Source organism: Cyphomyrmex costatus, unplaced genomic scaffold, assembly GCF_001594065.2.
Source record: "Cyphomyrmex costatus isolate MS0001 unplaced genomic scaffold, Ccosl1.0 scaffold55, whole genome shotgun sequence".
NCBI lineage: Eukaryota > Metazoa > Arthropoda > Insecta > Hymenoptera > Formicidae > Cyphomyrmex > Cyphomyrmex costatus.
The window spans coordinates 91,042-115,004 of record NW_017279708.1 but is presented as its reverse complement, the minus strand read 5'-3'; the positions used below and the strand labels follow the sequence as shown (position 1 = coordinate 115,004).

The following is a 23,963-nucleotide window of genomic DNA, read 5'->3' as shown; positions in this document are numbered from 1 at the left end:
GCAGGGAGGGAGAGGACGTTTAAATACGAGCAGAAGCGCGCGCGCTACTTCAGTCCGACGCTAACAGTCCAAACAGATTGGTATCTGGATCTCGGAGGAAGGCAACAACCTCCCTTTACGGTCTTCTTCTCTCTTTGATTTCCTTCGGAAAGGATCGTCGAATAGATAACGGAAAAATCGTGAGAAGAAGGAGAAAAACGTAGCGGCCACACGAGAAGTTTCCAGTTGATATTCCGGAAACGACCGTGGGTCTCTCGACTGAAGTAAAAGCCGGGACGAAGGAAAAGGACACAAGACGGAAGAGTGTGTGGTTATGTGCTAGTGAGACTCAGGCAAAAAGACATTATACCCAAGACATAGAAAACACTAATCTAGTCACGATGACCAACAGCATGAAGCAAACGGTTATTAAGTGAGTTGCCGCAATAGTTATTACTTAAAAACAGCAATTATTATTGTCGATAGCAATAGCGATCGTTCACAAGAATATTTCTCCGAACTATTTTTTTCACTTTAGATGCAACTATTTATAATTAAAATAATTAATAATATAATTAAAATTAATGCAGTGGTATGCAAAACTAATTTTTAACGACTTCAATTGTAGAGAAATCAAATAAATACTATTTTAAATTGTTCATAAAAAATAATTCTCACGAGAATATAATATTGATATCCTTTAATTGCTTCTGGCGTATACAATTTATGTTGAACTTTATCCTTTTTTTACGTAAACAACTTTCCACGAGGATATCTTTTTAACTTTTATCTATAAATAGGAAACTTTTATACGTTTACATGAAAAGACACGTGTTTGGCAGTTATAAACTGCTGACGCAGTACCGCTACCAGAACAGATACTTTTTGTATTTTTTTTCTTTGTCTATTAGCAAAGTTTTACTATGGACTACTTGCCTGCAACTTATGCAATGTTGCTAAAAACTGATCGTTTAAAACTCGATAAAATAAATCAGAATGCGAGAGAGTATTTCGTAAGAGATGAAAGCGTTCTTAAATTCGATAACGAATCGCGATTATCATGCGAATTATCGATTATTGATCTTTGATTCAATGACTTTTAGAGTTTCACTCTTCTGTAGGTAATATAACATCTTAAAATTAAAGAATTATAAAGCCATTTCATGAGAAATATACCGATACCTTTATGCAAAATAGATATCACTGACCTGCCACAACTTTGCATCAAATATAATTGTAGTTCTAGCCTTTTCTTGACATCGAGAGCTTAGTTTATTAGTATTTATTTGTAGTTCTGGTCTTATATTTTATTTGTCCATTATGTAAATTTTCCATTCGATATAAAATGAATCACTAAATGTATACGTTGTAAATGTTTAAACTTATTGTTAAATTCGATTTAGCTTAAAAAGGTATTGTTGTACGATGCGAGTATTCTTTGATATATTGTTTTCACATTGTTTTAATTATATCATAAATGATTATGTAAGACATTGTCTTGCAATTATGGCAAGCAAACTTTACTTTGTGTTAATGAGACTAACACGAGATCTGTTGACTTTGCAATCTGCACATCTTGCAAATTTACTCCACTTGTTGTTATCTTGATTTACACATTAAAATATCAATATACCGTCCATGTTTTTTTTTTCTTTTTAGAATGGTAAATATTTACAATTCTTATTTTTATGGATTATTAGAATCTATAAAATTGATTAGATTTAAGTATAATAGAACTATTATACGCGAATAGTGTTTATCTGAACGTTAATTATCTAAACTTCTGTTATCTAAGAAAAGAAAGTAAACATTCAAGTTGAGACTAATAACTCAGAGTAATTGGGAAAGCGAAATGAACGATAAAGAAGGACTATTTATTACATTACATTTATATCTGCCGAGTAAACAAATCTTTAAAATATTAAGCCATTATTATCAATAAAAATCGATTATCTAAATATCTTTTCCTTTTGACTAAGGTTCAAATAATAAAAGTTCTATCGTATATTAACAGAATAATCTGATCATTTATTACATTTAATAAAAGAAATATTGTAATTAACATGGATTAAAAAACTGTTATTGCCAAGCCAAGGCAATTACTCAAGAATTATGATAATATTTTGATCAGTCTAATCAGTTTCATAAATTATAATATAATTGATACGAAAGTGTAGTTAATAATTATTTTATTTTGAAAACCACATTTCATCTTATTAAACAAATGTACAGTAAGCTGACATCCGTATCGTATCGGAGCATTATAATGTTTATCGGCTACCGTAGCAAATCGCAGTATCGACACGAGCAAGTCTATTAAGGCTGCGGTTCAGATATGCAAATGAAAGAACATGACATTTTAGCGCAACGAGAAATCTCGCGATTTCAATGCACGCAGGGACAGCCAGTGATAAAACGTACCAGGCGTTGATGTTACGCCGAGAACCGGCCGGCCATTGCGCCGCGTAGAGACAAAAAAGAGCAATCAAATTATTTAAAAAAATCCTTCTTTGCAAAAAAGTGTTAGCCTTATCAGCTCTGTTTACGTTAATGAATATTCATATAATTATCATATGTGTCACACCATTTCTCGACAAGCTTGACCTTGCATTTGCAGACGTAAAGAATATGGTATATCATAAAAGTCAAAAAAATACGTTTCCCCTTGATAACTTGTCTCGTACGGAAAGAAACCGCTTGTCGTACAAGACAAGGGAAATTCGTTTTGACTCATAAAATTAGAATCGCGTAACATATAATGCGACTATTATTTACGAGCACAAAAACATTTTTTATAGTTCGCGCATTGTAGCAATTTAAAATTTGCAAGATATATTTCAAACTTTCGAGGACATCGAATTGTTACTTGGATATTATAGCAATACTGTCATTATTATGTATAATTGCATCTGATAACATCAATGTTGTTAAAAATGAACACCTTTGTGGCGTTTCCATAAAGAAATTTATTTTTTACGTTGTTATCAAATGCAATTATATATAGTACCACAATTATATAATAATAATATTGCAATTATATATAAAATAATGACATATATAAAATAATCGCCATAGTGTTTAAGTCTAAGCAACAATTCGACATCCTTGAACATCTGAAATATATATCTAGAAATGTCCTATTTATATCGCTATATATGTTGGACGCCTATCATACATCCGAAGGACGTCATTGGAACATTTTATAAAAGTTATTTAAATAGATATTTTAAAGATGTCCCAGTTACGTCGTCAATATTGTAATATTCTAATTTTCAAGCAATGTGCGACATTTACTAAAAAGAAACACACCAAAGTTCTATTGCTCGTATTTAAAAAAAAATCACATTGAATAGGATAAAAGATGCAGTATAATTTCTTACGAGAAAGGATAAAAAGTTTTTATCCTTTTTTTGATAAAATGATGATGTCTTGAAGATGAGTCTCCATGATTGGACCTTAAGATAACATTAAAAATTTTGATAATTTTCATCGGACCTTACTGACGACAACTGTTCAGTGTCCTCCACTTTTCCTCAAAAATTTATATATAAGAAAAGAAGAATATTTTCAGAATTATAATTCTCTCTCATTGAGGATTGAACGTTCATACTATGTTGCATAGGTGGTAATATTTATTGTGATTATTTTGCGCGTTGCTCAGAAGTTTTTAACTTTATATCGTAGTATGCCTTTGTGTACAAAGTTTATATAGCAATTCGAATTAATCGCTCAGAATCAATTAGAACTAAATATATGTATAGTAGTAATACACTACTGTATTATGTATGTAGTAATTTATAATTATTTAAAAAATTAAAGTTACATTGCAACATACAATTATATAAAATTAAAATTGGGTAATTATATATTGTTAAATAATTAAACAAACAAGGAGGGGGAAACATTTTGCATGGCACGTATGGTTATACAATAGTCTTCAATCTAGTCTGCTTGAAAATATTTTTTTTAATTGAAATATTTTTAGAAATGAGAACGCAAGATATTATGATCATGATACGGCTTTTCCATCAAATAGAAACTTTTTGTGCACGGAAATAATTGACTATTAAGAGAGAAATGATGTGTCACGACAGTAAAAATACATAGTAGCAAAATAAAACGAACTCATGAGTTTATAAGTACGATTGGTTTGCACGAGGTGAAAGTCTCTTGCGAAGTACGCTGAACATTGAAAGCGTTTACGACTCATGGTGCAAGTTTACAAACGCTTGTATCGAGTTATTACGTTGTTACGATAGCCACGTCGCGTCGTCGCGATGCAATATGTATGTAAAATTTGAGCGATCCTATTTAACTTCCTTGTCGGGTAAACCAACTTTCGGATAAATCGATTTCACGAAAATGAAAAAGTGTGAACTTAGCAATGTATTTTGCGGGCGACACATAATTATATGAATAATTTTGTGCATAATAGATTCAAATGCATGTAATTTTATGTTTGCAATCGTAGATAATATATTAAAAATTTTTTAAATATAAATGAAATTTATCTGCTATTATAAACAACTTATAGCAAAATATTATGTTAAAGAGATGATAAAGTTATAAAAGTACAATATTTTATCGTCTCACACGTACACAAATTGTTATCTCTACGCATGCACTTATCACTCGTTATGGAATATTTATGCGAGATAGTTAAAAAAGAATACGTAGATTAGAAAAAACATCGGAGCTGTATCATAAATTCTCACATTTTATCTACTCTTTTAAACGCTTAATCGCCGTAATAATATTATAACTAGATATATATACATAAAATTCTCTTACTGCTTTGACAAAATAACATACTTCTACTTTTATGTAGAAACTTATTTCGTAAAAGACATGAACAAAGTAAAAGAAATCTTATTCATATTGAGTGATGATTCATTCATGTTTTCTTCTTGCGAAAATAATGAAGGAATCAACTCGCGTAAGAATCGCTGACTGAACACTTTCATATGGCCCGGAATTACTAATACAATATTACACACAATTACATGATCTATAAAATAATCAATAATCAGAGTAATCCATATATTTTTATATAAATTTTAATATATATGACAAATTTTAAAATTTATGAGTTCTATATTCCTATTATTATTTCCTGCTTCTGTATAAGTATTAAATTACGTATTTGTGATATTATGATTTGTTTACAATATGTATTTAAATTTTTTTTACTCAAAATATATTATTATAGTAGATTATTTAGAGATTCCAAGATTTAGAAAAAAGATATATTACATTAGATATATATTATATTATTTATTTAGTAAATAAAAAACACACTTAGAAAGAGGATGCTAATTTTTGGAACACACATCAGTCATCGCAACAGTTGTCATGTATCGAGTTTCGTAGGAGATACACCGTCCGAAAAAATCTTTTGTGCGGCATTCTTTCGGCTTTTGTAAAATATGCCAGGTGCGGTAGGTATATTGATATTCCAAACATGTCCAGAGAATCCATCACAATCACTATAGTTCGCTAAGAACGACAATCAGAATTAATTTCACGGTCTTAAAGGAGGCCTTCCTCTTTTACCTTGCGGTTTACGCGAGACACAAATCACAAAGGTCGAAAAAGTCACGCTAATCTGCACGCCAACTGCCATAATTTGATAATTGGAAGTAAATTGAGAGTAAAACGTCCGTTTGGCTTAAACGCGACCTTCTGCAATGCGAAAATCTGCCGTTACACCGTCGTCATCGTCGTTATCGTTATACCGCGCCCACTCAAACTGGCCCCTGGTCGACCTCGTTGTCGTACAACGGGAATATCGAAAATACGTGAAAGCTTATGACACTTGTCGTCTGTCAAAAGCACATCTCACCTGATATCCCGTTAAAAGAATTTACACACATGATACTCGCGTACACGAATTTTAAGTCATCAGTGTTTCTCATTCTCTCGATATTTTTTCTGTCAAAAATAACATGTTGGTAAATTTTAAATTTATAGAAAAATAATTTCTAAATATATATAATTTTATTGAGTTCATTAGTCTTTCTTTATTCAGTTTTAATTTATAATTTTACTATTTTATTATTTTTATTACATCTATTATATATTTATTGATTATTATTTTATTCCTATAAAAGGATTTTTGCGAAAAGTTGAATATCAGAATTTTAACGAATGAGCACTCTTATAATTAATTTAAATGAATATACAATTAAAAGTAATCACTTCCTTTATCTGAGTGCGATACATTTCTCACACAGAATTTGAAGAACCATATATCTAGTAAGCGCGCGACACATTAGTGGGGATTGATTACCTCGTGCATTATAATACTCGTGGAGTCAGGCAACAATATGCTATCGTGTAATTTACGAGAATTGGAAAATGTACTGCTATCAGAACAACCCACGAGAAGTCGTGCGATATCGCGAGTATGAACGGAGCCAAGGAATGAAACAAATGCATACAAAGATACTAGATCAATGAACTGTAACGTATAGTACGATATCAGTCTCATTTACAAACAAACTGTAAAGATAATGAAATTACGATGCTGAAAGTACGACGCGTTTGTCGAAATAATGAAATAAACGTTCATAATAAAGACTGAAGAAATCGGAGATTACGAGAGAATAGTAGCAATCTGAGCAATCGGTATTTTAAATATTGTAATAAGCCTAATAATAATTCTCAATTAATGTATTTACAGCAGAATTATACATCTTGAATAACGAAAAATGGACGTGTCTTATATTATTTTCGTGTTAATATTAATTAAAATAATTCTTGCGATAATTAAATTGAAAATCGAGATATTTCCTAAAGACAAAATTACAAATCATCAAAAAATTGTATACTGAAAAAAGAATCTATAGGTATATTAGTAAACTACCAAATGTTAAGTGAAATGACTTCAATTAAATGATCGTTGTGGTTAATATAATGAAAAATAATTTTACTTTTCTGTATAAGTATTATAAAACGTAATATTATAATTAACCATTTTGTAATAATATTACATTTATTACGTTAACTAATCATTTGATTGACATTATTTCACTCATCTGAAACTACTACTAGACTCCTTTTTCAGTATGACAACTAATTCAATAAAAAAATGTCAATTCTATTATTAGTTAATATTGATTAGTATTTAGCAGCGCCATGTTCCCATTTCTAATAAAGGAGTAATTATTTATACGATTGAAGAGGTAAACGCGGACACATTCATTGTGGCTCACTTCCATTCCGGAATTAATGTTGCGTCAAATGTAGACAGTACAGTATTCTAACGTATAGAGGGAAGAGGGTCAGGAAGACGATTATAAAAGAGGCGCCAGGTCATGGCACGTGAAGGCGATGTCACGCGCGTCTTTCTTACTCGTGCGTCTCTTCATTACGATGCAGCTCGCGCTGCTTTGCCTTTCCGTCGGTCCTGTGGCGACACAGTTTCGCGGTCGCGGTACTCTGTCGGGGCCGTCACGTGCACCGGTGAACGTATCCGCGAGGACAGCACGCTCGATGGAGGGCAACGGGGTGTTCCGATAACACCTATACCACGCGAATCGATTTTCTATGCATTGAGAGGCAGGGCGCTGATTACAATAAGAATAGAAGCAGTCTTTTGGTAGAAACCACTTTGTTCTGAGATTATCTTCTCACTCTCTTTCCAGAAATCTTGGAAATTACATTCGATAATTATATTGTTAAAATTATGTAAGTGATCACGCGCGATATAATTTCATAAACTGACTTAGACAGTATTTTTAATTATTTGATCAATTTGTGGCTCGACGATACCCCACTTAACTTGATAATGTAAAAATTGTATTTTTTTTTTTACTGAACTAGTATTTCATTTTATGTAAATACATGAAATAATATAAAAAAATTTGAATCTCCGAGGAAATGTAATTTGAATAATCAACCATTTCTCGCTTCATGCACAGTTACGCATGCTGTGTATGCAGCATCAAAGTTTATCGCTAAAAGTACGCTTATTTTCACGTTTAATTCGTCAATGTTGCCAGAGATGGTTATGTGCAAAAATATACATGTCGGCGACGTCGCCGTGTCTAGGGTAATAATTATATCTTCTATCATAATGACTTCGACTACGATGATTTTCCGTCACTTTTATCCCTATAAATATGTGTCGAACCGGAAAAATTCGGAAATTCTATTTAAAGGAAAGGCCAAGTGTGAAGGTATAGAAACGTTAAACGAGCACGATTCAATGTGCACCATAACTCGAGTATTATACATCTGCAATCTTTAAATTAATATATTGATGCTAATTATTTAATATTGTACTCTTCCTTTATTAACACAGTTGTAATTAGTTACACACGTTGAGTCATTAAATTTGTAGACCAGAATATTCTGTAACGCGGATATTGCTATCAACTCAATTGCGATATAGATACGATCTTATATGCACGTTAATTTCGCATATAGTCGCCTCGTCGATCAATCCATCGCGATCCGACGATGAGGCTTGATTGCTTGGTTAGTGGCGCGACAAATATGGAATACGGATCGCAATTTCTCGCCGAACCCTGGGGGTAAATACCGCGAAATCAGTGGATAATCATACTGTATCGCTTTTCCACAATCTTCCACTTCATTGATATTTTGATATGCAGTTATTTTGAAACATATACGTATACAATAACGATCGAATATTGAACCAATAAAAATTACCCGTGACCTTACCTTTTCATTCTGATTCAACGAAACAATAACGTACAATTTTTCCTAATTTCCTGCGAAAGAAATAACTTTTTTTTATAGATATAATATCTCAATCTCAAACCAAATATCAAAAAAGTTTCCCTTTTTTCTTTATTTATATACCATTACAGTATATAAAATTAGTAGAACAAAGTGAGCAGAATCAATTTTAATGAGCAACAAACAAAAATGTTAGTTAAAATCGATTCTGCTCACTTTGTTCCGTTAACTTATATAAGACGTCAGAATATAAATATTATTTTTTACAATCAATTATTTACAAGTTTTTAAGATATTTATTAACTTCGCGATTAAAATGAACGCGATCAATATAATTTAAGATTAATTTTATTTAATTTCAGTTCGCGATTACGTTTCGTAAGTCCGACAAATCTTATCGGCGCGCAGTTTAAAAAACTGAAATAATACACTGTTAAAAAAAAAATGTTAATTTTAATCTAGAGATGTATAGTGGACTTTCCGTATAACATGAAAAAATGTGAAAATTAATATTTTATTTTTAACAGTGTTGTTTAAATTTGTATTTAGTATTACATTAAGCACTAAGATCCGCTTTGACCAAAAATAAGATTATATTTTTATTAATTGATAAATAAATTGAGTTGTTTATCGGCGCGAATATCGAATACGGGCCGCGCAATCTCGTGTATTAAATTCATAAATTCGTTCATACTGTCAGGGTCAAGGTCGCGCATCAGATGCAGACGATACGCGGCATTGACTCCAATATTACGTAACGGAGGATGCTTCGGCATGTGTCGTTGCTTTTCAATGAGGTCAATACACTCGTCGTTGCATTACGCGCGCTATGAGTTCCATTATACCCTCTCTATCATCCTAAGTATCTACACTCGATGTATTTACGCGCGCACGTGGATACGTCTGCGCGCATTGTTTGCAAGATAAAAACACACAGGACAAAAATCAATAACTATTGAATAGTTGCTGTTACATATGTTGATTATTTCTTGCGTAGATGCAATCAATACGTACAATCAACGTTTTGATTGTAAATATAAACGATTATGTCAAATCTCGTCCGGATGGATATGTGCAGTAGTCGCATTCCGAGATGCACTATTTCCTAACAGGATATTTTAACTCTAGTACCAAAAAAAGAGCTCGCCACGCGTCACCGTCCTCTGCGCCTGCGCGAGCGGAACTATTATCAATTTTCTTTCTGGATAAATTGAAGATTTTTTTCTATTTGTACATCAATATTATGTCTTAAAACAATCAAAACTACTACTCTAGGAAACATAGTAAGTCATATAAACAACCGTGTAATAAGAAAGATAAATTCAATAATAAATTATGACTTTTGATCAAGACAAATCGAGAGGGTAATCACTTCATCACAATCGTATATTGAAGAAAATTATTTATCAAATAAAATCGTACGAAATCAAATGAAATCATGTAATCTATGAGAAAATATTTCAAGTAGTGGTTATCCCTTCGAGACAAATCGATTCTTCTTGTTATTATATATTATCGGTGAAATTTGTGCTTTGCGTAACTATAATATTTAAAAAAAAGATGTTTCAGACTTAACATTACGAATCCGTAGGTTCGAAAAATAAAAAAATGCTGACACATAAATATTATTACTACGTTACGGAAATTATCTTTTATTTTATTGTTAAAAAAAAAAGGCTTCCTGACGAAGCGCGCGCAGAATTGCAACATTTTTGTGTACATTCAATTTTAGTCTGTTTGTATTTCTCATCACGTTCTCGGACAAGGTCTCGCTAGCCGATTATGCGAGGAACTTAATGGGCCACGATCTCGCGAGATGATCGTAAACATAAAACGCAGAAATGGCGCACGGCTGGGACGAAGATAAAAATCTGACTGCGGTTTGCCTTTCGTTCGCTACGCGAATTCTCCGCTGTGAAAAACAGCAATTCTCTCACCGGATAGGAAAAGCAATCCATAAATTCCGATGTGCGACGTGCTTTAGATCCGAGTGGCATTTTACTGCGCGTCGACAGCACACGTGTATACACACGCAACATAAAAATACAGAGAATCAATTTCATACGCGAAATCAACGGAAAAAAGTACAATATCTTTGAGCATACGCAATGATATCCTATGTCTTTTATTATCAAACGACAAGAAATAACTGATCTTTTCGTAATTCCCTTATTTACATTATGTAAACGACGTATGGTTTCTTGTATTCCATGCACAAAAGTACACGTATATATATTTCTTCGTGCATGCATAGAGATGGTATAGTATACAGAACATAGGATTCGATAGTACAATACATTATTTATACATAGAATTCATACACGATGACCAACATTGTTTCACGTGCGATTAAACTTGGAAATACGATGCATAATTATCGTGAGGATTACAGCGAGAGGATTTTGCAGTTTGTATTACAAAACATATTTAAAGCAAGTCGCAACATCTTGCGACTGCAGACACGTGCAATACGCACAAATAATTGCAAAATTCATAACTTAAAAGTGTGATAAAATTAAATTTATAAAAAAAATACGAGACTCAAGTAGAGAGAGAGAGAGAGAGATATTCTTCCTTTTCAACCATAAACATTACACTAAATATTTTTACAACTCAGGGTAAAAATATTACCTAGAGAAAGAATACCCTCTTATTATATAATATTTTTAATACAGTTTTATATAATTGTATATACATATATTTCTAAATATATATGATTTAATTTTGAGGGATATCATTTAAAAATAATGTGATCTTTTCTTATTTTATTGTTTCTTTTACTTTACGATTTTTGTAACAGAAACCCGACATGGTGGAAGAGGCGATCCGGTTTGGAACGCGGATTAACGGTGATAGCGGTTTCCGGGTTCCTCTTGTGCACCGCTTTGGCGGTCGCCCTCGGAATTTTGGCGGCCAACACAACATGCAATACCAAGTCCGGTAAGAGCACTCACTTTTATGGTAACCTATAGTGCAACACGAGCCGTTCACCACGCATGTTGCAAGTATGCAGTATTGTCTGAGAAGCACAGAAGCGAGACCAGCATTTTTCTATTCTTAAGAGATTTATGTTGAAATCAAAAAGACCTCACTTGCATATTGCTTTTTATGAATTGCCTAGATCTTCTTTATTTCAAAACTGAATCATCACAATATTGAATGTTACTTTTGTTATACGCTTTTATCTGAAAATGATGTACAGTAAAATATATACAGAATGATTCAGCTGGAAAAAACCTGAAACGAGAGATATACTTAAATATTTCTCTTGAATTTCAAAACGGAAATCTACCACTTATACAATCCTGTTCAGATCTATTTATATAATTCTGAATATCTTTAATACTTAAACTTTTAAACTTTTAATATAAATTAAATAATGTAATTTCGTTTTATTTTTCTTATAATTCGTTTTGCAAAATAAAACTGTAATTTTAACGCAAAAGCAAAGAAGATCTAAGCGTCTTATGTGTTTCGTATTTATTTGTAAAAGGCTGTAACATTTCTGCATGCAGTCTGATTTATCTTAATAGAATCTTTCCAGATTTTATTTTTAAGTATTCGATTTTTTCTATTGCGTAAAATATTAATGGCACTTCTTCTTTTTACTTTAATGAAGTTTTTGTAACATTAAAGTTTTTAAAGAGAATATCTCATGTTCCACATATACAATCTAAATTTGTAAACCTCAAACCTACACCTGCAACAGCTAAGTATCATACACGGACATCTTAAAACGTACGTTAGTCTCCTCTTGCAACAAAGATATTACTTAACATCATCCAATTGCATTAATGCCTGAAGCGAAATTGCTAGTGACGACAGTGACAAACAAATCATAATTTCTCGCAATATGGCAGCAACAGACTTCTGTAATAGTTTACGCGATACGCAATTTGCAAAAATCTAGATTTAATCCCTGAAATAACTGCTTTTGACTCCTGACGTAATAAATATAAAAACTTTGTTCCTCTTATATCAGTAATAAAGTGTTAAAATTATTTTTTGGCTCGTAGCCCTTCTTATTTTGTATTTATTTAATTTATTAGTTGAGCCACATTCTATATCAAGTTTTTGTAAAACTTTGTGTTATTAAAAGATTCGTAATAAGTTTCCGTAAATACAGCTCGAGTTGTAGGTACCAATATATTGAAAACAAATTCCAACAAAATTATGAATTTTAATAGACGTTAAATGTAGAAGACATCACAGCACTTGGAAAAAGTGTTATATCGTCAATTTATCACAATATCATTGACATTTCTCGTTAGTTCTAGTAGAATTTTATGCTCTATAAACATTTTTATGCTCTACAATCATATTTAAACAGAGTTCCGGCTGTTACTTTTTCAATTTTATTATAATTCTTTTTCTTATATTATAATTCTTTTTTATTTTCAAGAAATTGTCAAACTATGAAAAATTTTACTCAAACTGTCATTATTTTTTTGCATAGAATGTCATGCTAACTTCACAAATGCACGTTTTTCTATTATAAAATTTAGATTATAAAATTAGCACGCCGTTTTATTAATATAAAAAAATAATGAGTTCCGAAGTAGTATATTTTATAATCCTACAGTTCCTTAGTAAAATAAAAAAGTCCCTCCTACTTTTTTATACCAAAAATTTTAAACTAAAAATGGCATGTTAACTTCGCGAATCTAGCATAATACTTCTCCTCTAAAAAGAAAAAAAATATATTTTTACTTTTGGCTGCAATTCGTAGGTTGATAAATTTCTGACACTTATTATAAGAATCTACAAACAATAATATCTAATTACACTGAAACAGCTAGATAGAGTTTTCTTTATTAGATACGTCTCATTGTTGATAAAAGGTGAATTATTCATTTACAAATTAAATGCTATTTGAAGGAAGAATGTTTGGAATGCGTAATAAAAGAGAGTTGCTAATAAAAAAGTTAAATTTATTTTGCTTCCAGAAAGATGTTAATGGAAATTTTAATGGTACTTAAATTATACGCGTTTAATTGCCGTTAGAAGGATCATCGTGATTATTTTATCTCACGAATTCACATGTCGTTTTTCTTTGACATCTCGAGAGAAAGATCCAAAGATGTTTTTTAATGCAACAAACGATGAATATATTTACGATCGAAGCCGTTCAGTAACGGTACGTACCCGTACCGTAAAAATTTTAACTGTGCGAAAGTAAGACGCGTAATTGCAACGTGGTCATCGTAAATTTTATTTCTACGTCGGCGCCTCATATAAAAATGCTCCACCCGCTTATTAAACGCGAGAAAGAGAATTACGAAAATACTTCCGCCTTGGATGACAAGAGGACTCTATCATTTGATCAATAACGTATACTTGATACAACAATGTGTCTTAAATTAATTAAATTCACGAAGAAGTAACACTTTAAAAAAGTAATGGCACACACCAAAACCTAAGACAGTAAAACGTAAGATACACTAAACACTTGGCCAATCACAGTAAAGATCGCAAAACCAGCGAATCTAAAAAATGTTACGATTTTCTTATTACTTACGTCTTACTGTCTTACGTTTTTGTACGCGTCATAGGCTTCACAGCGAAATTCATGACGTACAAATTGAAGTGACGTCAACGAAAGGGTAATTCTGACGCATTTTGATATTTCTAGTGAGCAAATATTGTTGTGAGAATTATTCACTCGCTACGTGTGTTTGCACTAGTAACACACCCGTTAAACGCGTAATCACGTCAGTTTACAACGCGCACACCCCCCATGATCTAATATTTTGATTATGCATCGATTTAGCATCGAGCTTGCGATAGCGTTCATTCCTGACGCATTCAAGATATTTTCGAAGTATTTTTAAAAAATTGACGGAGAGAATACGAAACGAATCAGCGCTCGGTTGCCTTTGGTAGATGTTGCCTTTTCTTATGCGAACACGTGCAGTGATTATATACGCAATCCGACAAGGAATAATAATAGGTGAAACATCACGCGACCTTTTACGTAAATACGAATGAATTGAGAGGAAGAAAGAGAGAGAATCGCAATTACAAATCTTGTTTCAATCTCTAATCAATTAACTTCATTAGTTGAAAAATAATCTAAAAATTCATGCACGTCTCTCGTAATATTTTAAAGAGAAAAGGACAAAATAAATCGTTTCTTATTTAATATGTAATGTAATTCTTGCATCCGATTAAAAAAATTTGTTTTATAAAATATATTCTCTAGAATTGATTGAATTTTTTTGTCAATATAAGAAAAATATCTTTTTTTTTTTAAGATATGCTACACAATATTTTTCGGAAAAGAATAGGAAGAGACTTTCACTTCTTGATAAAATGGATTGAGAATAGATTTAATCATATAGTAACATACAACACAATACACACATGTTAACAATTTAATAGAGAAATGATATCAAACTTCATTGTATATGGTGGAGTTTAAGTTTTATCACGGCTTGTATGTTCCAATGCTTCGCATTCATTAATTTGTTGCTGTTATGCATTTTTTTTCGCACCTGCAATCACACCTGCATCCGCACGAGAACAGATACTGTTAACCTAGAGATGATACCATCCACAGCCGAGGCGTTAAGCGGTTCGGAACGATCGATGGTGACACCAATAAAGGGAACGAATTGCAATGATGTCTGTTTAACATATGAATGCATTCACACAGGTCAGTAAGATATATGAAGAAACTTAAAGTTTTTCTTTTAGTAATATTGTATCGTCACATATATGACTAATAGACGATATACCTATTTTTAAAACATTATTTTAAAAAAATTACGAGATATATATTTTATTGTTTTAAACCATTAAAAATTAAAAACAAAAAATTATAAATAAAATTTGAATAAATAATTTTAATCACATATATTATAGCTACCCGAATAAATAGTTTATTATACGTTTGTAAAAGAAAAATCATACATTCAATATTGAGATATCATACTATTTTCATTTAATAGTCGGTATTTTTCTTCTCGGTAATATTTATTCATGCATGTGTGTTTAATAACCAGAAATTTTATCAACAAATAAAACGAATATTTCTCTATATAAAAGTTGCTTATGTCAACAACACGATATGCAATGATCGATTTGTTACAGAATACATATTTATTTATCGAAGATATTTCACCGAAATATAACCTGCAATATTTTATACTAGAGAAATTAATTTTATAAAGAAAATTAAGAAATTCTTATTTTGTCTAAAGATATTGAATTGTACTAATTTGTTCAACATATGTATCGCAGCCTCTAACGTAATAAAAAACATGGATCCTAATGTGGAGCCCTGTGATGATTTCTACAAATTTGCCTGCGGTGGTTTCCTCGAATCCACAGTTATCCCCGACGATAAAACTAGCGTGACTGCGTTCTCTACTATCGTTGATGATCTCGAGGAACAACTGCGACTCAGTATCGAAGAAGAAAGTCCTCCAAACGAGCTGAGACCGTTTAAACTCGCCAAAGACTTCTACAAGGCCTGCATGAACAAAAGTAAGCAGCCGCGACATGAAATTCCATATAAGTCGTCAAACTTGAAGAATGTAACAGATTTTTTTCGATAAACCTAGTGAAATCATAATAACAAAATTAAAAATCCTATTGATTTATTTAACAGATTATCTGAAGTTTTACTCTTATTATTGTATATCTCTTTCGATATAAAAGTACATAATATCTGTAATTGTGATACTTTATAACACGTAATTTATTAGAAGAATAATTGCATTGCAAACCCTTATTTTTATAAAACTAATATATAATAACAACTTTATTATTTTCTCTTTGGCGTTATAAAATATTATAACGCCAAAGAAAATATTGTAAAAAGATAATACAAATTGAAACAAAATTTTATCTTTTTTTCATTCTTAAACGTACTGTTTTTTTTTTCAGCCGCTATCGAAGCGAGAGGCTTGGCACCATTATTGAACAACCTAAAAAAACTCGGTGGATGGCCCGTTCTGGAAGGCGAGAGATGGAACGAGGGCGACTTCACTTGGAAAGATTCAGTCTACAAATTCCGGAGACTGGGCTATTCAGTTGATTACTTCATCGATTTCGGCGTCAGTGTCGACTTAAAGAACAACTCTAGGCGTTTGATCGACGTAAGCACGTAACTATCCTAAATACGGGATCCACAACAAACGCGGAACGAAAATTATAATTTATAAATATAAATAATCATATTTTAAGTAAAATAATATAAAATATAGACTTTTTCTAAATCAAATATGATATTATTTATTTTCAAGCAGTATACACAAATAAAAATTAAAAATTTTTTTGTAGCTCGATCAAGCAGCGCTCGGACTCTCGCGCGAATATTTGTCGAAAGGCTTCAACGAGAAAATCGTCCAGGCATATTACAAATACATGGTAGACATTGCTATAATTCTCGGAGCCAATCCTGACCGAGCCCGTGCAGAATTAAAAGAATCACTTGAATTCGAAATCAAGCTCGCAAATGTAAGTCCTTAGTATTAACTGACATAAAACAATTTTCAACAAAATTTGATAAAAAATATTTTCTAAAGCGTCGATCGATTGATCAAATGAATAAATATGTACACAGATCTCTCTGCCCAATGAGAAACGGCGCAACGTGACTCTTCTCTACAATCCCATGACTGTGAATGAGCTATCCTTAGCCTATCCTAATATACCGTGGTGGGAATACTTTAACACCATCCTCGCACCACAAGCAAAACTTGATCAGGATGAGATAGTCATTGTGAATGTACCCAGCTATCTAAAAGACTTCGAACAACTAATCAACACAACGACGAAAAGGGTGCAGGCAAACTATGCACTTTGGAGAGCAACTGCTGCGTCGATCAGCTATCTAACGGATGACATCCGGAAGAGACAATTGAAATATACAGTGGAGTTAAACGGCAAAACAGAGAGAGAACCGAGATGGAAAGAGTGCGTTGACATTGTTTCTGGCAGTATGGCAATTAGTGTTGGCTCGATGTATGTAAGAAAATATTTCAAGGAAGATGCGAAGCAATCCGCGCTTGAAATGGTCGATGATATCAGGCAAGAATTTACAAAGATTCTGAAGAAGGTGAGAGAATACAAAAATTTAAATTTAAGATCGTAAAGGAAATAAAAACCTGATGATAGAGAGAGAGAGAGAGAGAGAGAGAGAAACTTTTTATCTAAGATTAAAATTTCTAAAATAAAATAAAAATCTTTTTTGATATTTTTTCCTTATCTGAAATTTACAATAAATTAAAATAAAAAATAAGATTTAAAAAAATATAAGTCTCGTCATATGTGTCATTAATAAATTAGAATCTTGAAAATGAGATTTTAGTTATCTATATTTATTCTTAAAAAAATATATGTTAATGATATTAATTCTAAAAGTTCTTGTTATATATTTATTACAGGAACGTTAGTAGATTTTTATCGAAATTATACACGTTTTTAGGTGGACTGGATGGATGAGAAGACCAGAAAAAATGCTTTAGAAAAAGCAGCTGATATGACTGCACATATTGCCTATCCAAATGAATTATTGGATGACAGAAAGCTTGAAGAATTTTATCGGGAACTTGAATTGAGTGCTGACGACTATATGGGAAGCATTTTTAATTTATCTACCTTTGGAACTAATTTCTCATTTGGCAGACTGAGACAGCCAGTAAATAAGACAGAATGGATAAGTCATGGAAGGCCAGCTATCGTCAATGCATTTTACTCGTCGATTGAAAACAGTATTCGTAAGTATAAATAATCTTATAAATATCAATAAATGAATTATTAGATTATGTTTATAATTTGAGTAATTGGCGTATACTTAAAAATAAAATCCATAAAATTATATTAATTTAATTCCTTATTTATTTGTCGCTATATACTGAATTTTTTTATTTTTTATAGAATTCCCCGCGGGTATTTTGCAAGGCATATTTTTTAACAATAATCGACCACATTACATGAATTATGGTGGTATCGGCTTCGTTATTGGTCATGAGATTACTCATGGCTTTGACGATCAAGGTAGACAATTTAATAAAGAAGGTAACCTCGTTGACTGGTGGGAACCAGAGACGAAGAAACGTTATCTCAAGAGAGCTGAATGTATAATTCATCAGTATGGAAATTATTCCGTGAAAGAAGTTGAATTGAACGTAAGATTAAATCTTTACATATCTATATTTATTAAGTTTATTTTCCTTGCTATGTAAATGTTTTGTATATGTATTTCTGACGCGAAAGAATCAAATTATATCGATAAAATATGGAAAAACTTTAACCGTATTGAATGAGTAATTGTTTTGTAATTCATATTTATTTTTTAAGGGTATATTTCTCTTTAAAAAAATATTTTTTAATACTAATTAAACGAACGTGATCGCAACTATCGTTAAAATCTTGTATTGATCTATTTACTATATAAAATCGTATTATTCTTTATCAGAATAATTATACCATTTTCATCATTTGCCTAAATTTTCTTCGAAATATCATAATACGTAATATATTCCAAAAATGTTTTTGCGTTGATACCGTTGGCAGAATTTACGTAACATATCAGGATTTTAAATAAATTAGAATAAAATGATCAAAATAAATTTTTTGTCATTTTTTCATTCTAATTTAAAAGTACAATTCAAGAACTTTAAGATGGATTTCAGTTCAGGGTCGTTTAACTTATTTAGAGAAATAAAGTGTAAAACAATATTCAAAATAGCCAATAGTAATATCATTATTAGCCCATTTTATCTCAATTTATTTAAAATCTTGACATGCAAATTCTACCACCAATTACGTTTAGTGCCAAAAAATTTGAGATCTATATTATAGCACCTCACAAAAAGAAAAAAAACTTTTTATCAAGTTGTATTAATGTTCAAGTCAATGTTTATTCATTGTGTAGCAGTATCATAAGAATGTCAGAATATTCATGTGCGATAAGAATAATGATAATGATAACAGAAGTTTCGTAATGTCATACTTATATAAAATTACGAAAGTAGCAAAACGACTTTGTTAGAGAAACATGCAAAAATATATAGTATCTTTTAATGGTCTAGAATTTTCATCGTGTAGTTATACGCGAAAAAAAAAAGGTTTATTAGAGAAATTAAAACGTACAAAACGATTGGTCATCAAAAATAATTAATATAACACAAATCGCAAACATTTGATACAATTTTTAAGATATACATATATAATAATAATATCGCATTCTCCTTATATAAAAAGTTTTCTAGTTTGCGACTTTGTCATAATATATATTACGTTTCTACAGCTAAATGGGATAAACACACAAGGTGAGAACATTGCGGACAATGGTGGCATAAAGGAGGCTTATTACGCGTACAAAGAATGGGTCAAACGAAATAAGCCGGAGCAGAAATTACCGGGTCTGTCGTACAGTCCAGAACAATTGTTTTGGATAAGTGCAGCTAATTCTTGGTGCAGCAAATATCGACCGGAAGCACTGAAGCTGCGAATTACAACGGGTTTCCACAGCCCAGGCGAATTCCGCGTTCGAGGACCGTTGTCGAACATGGAGGAGTTCTCGCGCGACTTTAATTGCCCGGTCGGCTCCAGAATGAACCCCGAGAAGAAATGTACCGTGTGGTAGATCTCAGGTGTCGACAAAATACGTGTGAACGACACCGACTGACTCCGTTTTTAACCTTGGAAGTTACAATTCCCCGTGCTTGTTGCTTCGTTGAAACAATTATATTCCTAGCGGCTCGGTATTGGAGACACGTTCAAATTTCTTGCTTTTTTTAAAAGATAGGATAGTGTTTGGTCTCAGATATTAAAACCGCTTCATCATATTTATAAGATTAATTATTTATTTAAAAATAATTTATTTTTTTTTTGCAATTTTCAAGCATTTATATTGTCGCTTCTGAGGTTAATAAATGCAATGGAGTCGTCGATCTCATGCCGACAGTATATGGAGGTAGCTTGTTCCCCTCTTACAGTATCCTGCCATAGCGACATTGCCGCAGCAGAGAATATTTTATCAGTGACGCTACTCGAAAGTAAGAACTGAAATTTCGCTTTAATACAGCGTATGCAAAAGGGAAGCATTTTCCATGGAAAAATCCATGGAGATCGACTTGACCTGCCTGACCTTAGACATGTGGGACATATACTATGTATTGTCTTTGGTAAATTTTTATATAAAGTATGTCCCGCGCGGACGCATGTACGTGTAAATAGAAAGAAGATGAAATAACGTCAGGTTTGAAAATTAATTAGTTATATACAAAGTGTTTGATTGCTTAACTATTTTTAATACTAAAGCATTAGTGATTCCTATGCCAATGACAATATTTGTCAAAGGTTTTAGATTATTATGGAGAAAATTAAGTTAAATTGTCTAATATAATTTCAAGTTTAAAGATTTTTATGTATGATAAAAAATGTTGGCAGCTTTATTAAGAATTCGCTTTTTATCCTCTTTTTTTATTGTTGACAGCTTTGTTAAATCTGCTTTTTAGAATAAATTTTAAAGTATTTTACTGACACCCGGAGATGAATAGCAATGTGGTATACATTATATAGAATGATCTGTAAAATCTATAATGAGAAAGAAATATTATATGAATAGAACCGACATGAATATTTCTCAATAAAAGAGGATACAATATTTCACTTTTTCGTGACCATTTATCATTTTATTTCTACATTTTCTTATGTATTTTTTTTATTAAAACCGAAAATTATCATAATAATGATATTAAAATTAGCTCAAGAAAAAATTAATACATTGAAATAAAATTAACAAAATTCGTAATCACATCATTACAAAATTGCTGTCAGTTCTGCTTCAATCATTTAAAAACTAATGCAGAATTGTTAGTCAACTCTCTTTGAATCAGTTTTTAGATGATTGAAGCATAACTGACAGCAATTTCGTAACAATGTGAATAACGAAGCCAAAAAAATTGTATCCTCCTTTAATAGGCTAATTTTTTAATAAATATTGGAAGCTATCATTCATCACAACTATTTTATGTTGAGTATTATTTTATAGTATTATCAAGTAGCAGTTAAATAGCAAATTAAATTTCCAATAAAACAAAATCCATGTAATAATTAAACTAAGCTAAAAAAAAAGTGAAGCTTTGTTGTTTGCTTTCTTCCTTAAAATATTTGAGTCATTGGAAAGACCATAAGGCGTTATTTAATATTTAAAAAATTCGTTATTATTCGTAATTATTATCTAAATTATCAAACATGAAGGAATAATCGATCTCTAATATTCTCTATAATACATACGAACCACATTTCATATATAGTCGTATAGTATCGGCGTATCTGCGAATTCAGACAATTTAGTGCGATAATTGTTTTGTTGTACGTTCTCATGTAAGATCGTTAGTCGTTAGAAAATTACGAAGTTACTTAGAACAACTTATTACAAGTATTAAGCGTAGCTATTTAACTGCGAGCGATTGAAACTCAATGTTCGCAATTACTTTAACTCCACCATGTTATCTCTTGCATCCGTATATACATTACATTTTTATTTTGCGCCACATCCTTTCTTGCACACATTTTTCATATTTATATTACGATGGCCGTAAGGTAATCACCGAGTTAATTACTGTAAATTTAAGTAAAGATGTACCTTAAAGATATTTTTGTTGAATGTAAGAATTTAATACAAACAAAACTTCATGTAAATATGAAACTGTATTTTTATACGTTTCCCTTTTATAGTATAGGCAAATAATTTTCGGCCTGACTGCGCGAACTGGCGCTCATAAAAATTGAAAAATATCGTGGAGGAGCACTTAACGCTATCCCATATAGCACAGACTTCCAAGGAAGTATTTCGTAAGAAATTTCTGAAATATTTCAAATCTAATAACAAAATATTTTGGAAATATTTTAAATCTTTTATGCTACATAGACTTTTGAAAGAATACAAGTGGTAACCCTATCCTAGAACATCTACCTTCGAAGGCTATGCTACCCAGGATATTTCTACGGTAAAGTGTGTCGTGTGAGATCACTTACCTTATAGCGTTATAGTAACCACCTTGCAGCTCCACCACACTACCATGATGCTCTTTAAGAGGACGACGAGATAATGAGATGATTGCTCGATCATCTCGCAGACTGCGGTTCTCGAAGGTGATTTGTTGCTGATGTCCGGCTTACGACGACGCGAAATCACACTGCAATAATTGCAAAGGTATACATCCTTGTAGTCCAAACTGAATTCGGTACTCCCGACACGACGAAATACAATACTTGCGATCGAACAAGAACGAACGCGAATAGCGGCAACTTCGCGCTGATGCCCAAACCATCGTGCCGCAAAAAATTACATACGTTGAAATTTTTATCATTTATTTTTTTCATTTATTTAAAAAAAAAACAGCTTATTATCGCGCACTTATACATTGTCTCATTGTTCGTCCAACACATTTCCAATTACATTATATTCCCGTTGTACTCGTTTTAAACGAAAACGACGTGACGACAACTTCCCGCCAAAATGTCCGAGCCATTACGACGTCGAACACCAAATCAATTATCTTTGAAAATTAGCTTATCATTGGGCACTTGAGTATTTTATCGCTGTATATTACCTTATACTTGTTATTGTACGTTCGCATCGCGACTATTGCGCATTTTCAAACGATTAAAGTCGCGGTCAGTCGCGGTACGACAACTTCGCACCAATGCCCGCATTATAGTTACATGTTACGTCACAAAAAGGATTATTACACGTAGTGCTCCTATAATAAGATTTGAATCTTATCAAGACAATGTAGTCGCAATTTTTTATTGGTTACCGCAATCTATACCATATAATAGCCAATTATCGTTTTTGATGTAATCAGTTGGCGTATAAATAAACAGAAGTTAATGATAAATACTTTACGCGTGTTTTATTTTCTAACTCGTCTACATTTTCTACAGTAGTAGTCAACTTACACGTAACGAAGTCAATGTAATCAATACAAATTTGGCTGTCAGCGGTTTTATCTCAATCTTTACATAGGAACACTAATTACGCACGCATAGCAAAATTTCAAAATTATTTTCGAAAAGCAATTTACTATTATACGCATTCATACGTTATCCGTCCAACATCACACTCGACGCTTCCGGCATTCTTTTCACGTGCATTAAAAATTTTTATATTTTTATAATTATCAAAGGATGTATATTTTGATTGCAATAATCGCATTCATTTTGCAATTGTTGGAAGTATTTTTGCGCGCTGATTAAGTTATACTTTTCTAAAGGGACATTTCTATTTCAGCAAAGAAAATTTTCAACAGTTG

General features: G+C 31.8%; 1 protein-coding gene across 1 annotated transcript; it reads left to right on the top strand.

The window, feature by feature from the left end:
* Positions 1-90: 90 nt before the first annotated feature.
* On the top strand, positions 91-20,354 carry Nep2 (M13 family metallopeptidase neprilysin 2). The gene is made up of 10 exons (XM_018546391.1): positions 91-412; positions 11,486-11,625; positions 15,212-15,340; positions 15,928-16,173; positions 16,576-16,787; positions 16,972-17,148; positions 17,255-17,749; positions 18,119-18,410; positions 18,571-18,821; positions 19,946-20,354. The coding sequence occupies exons 1-10, from the start codon at positions 381-383 to the stop codon at positions 20,282-20,284; spliced, it is 2,313 nt and encodes a 770-aa protein (XP_018401893.1). The 5' UTR covers positions 91-380; the 3' UTR covers positions 20,285-20,354.
* Positions 20,355-23,963: the final 3,609 nt, after the last annotated feature.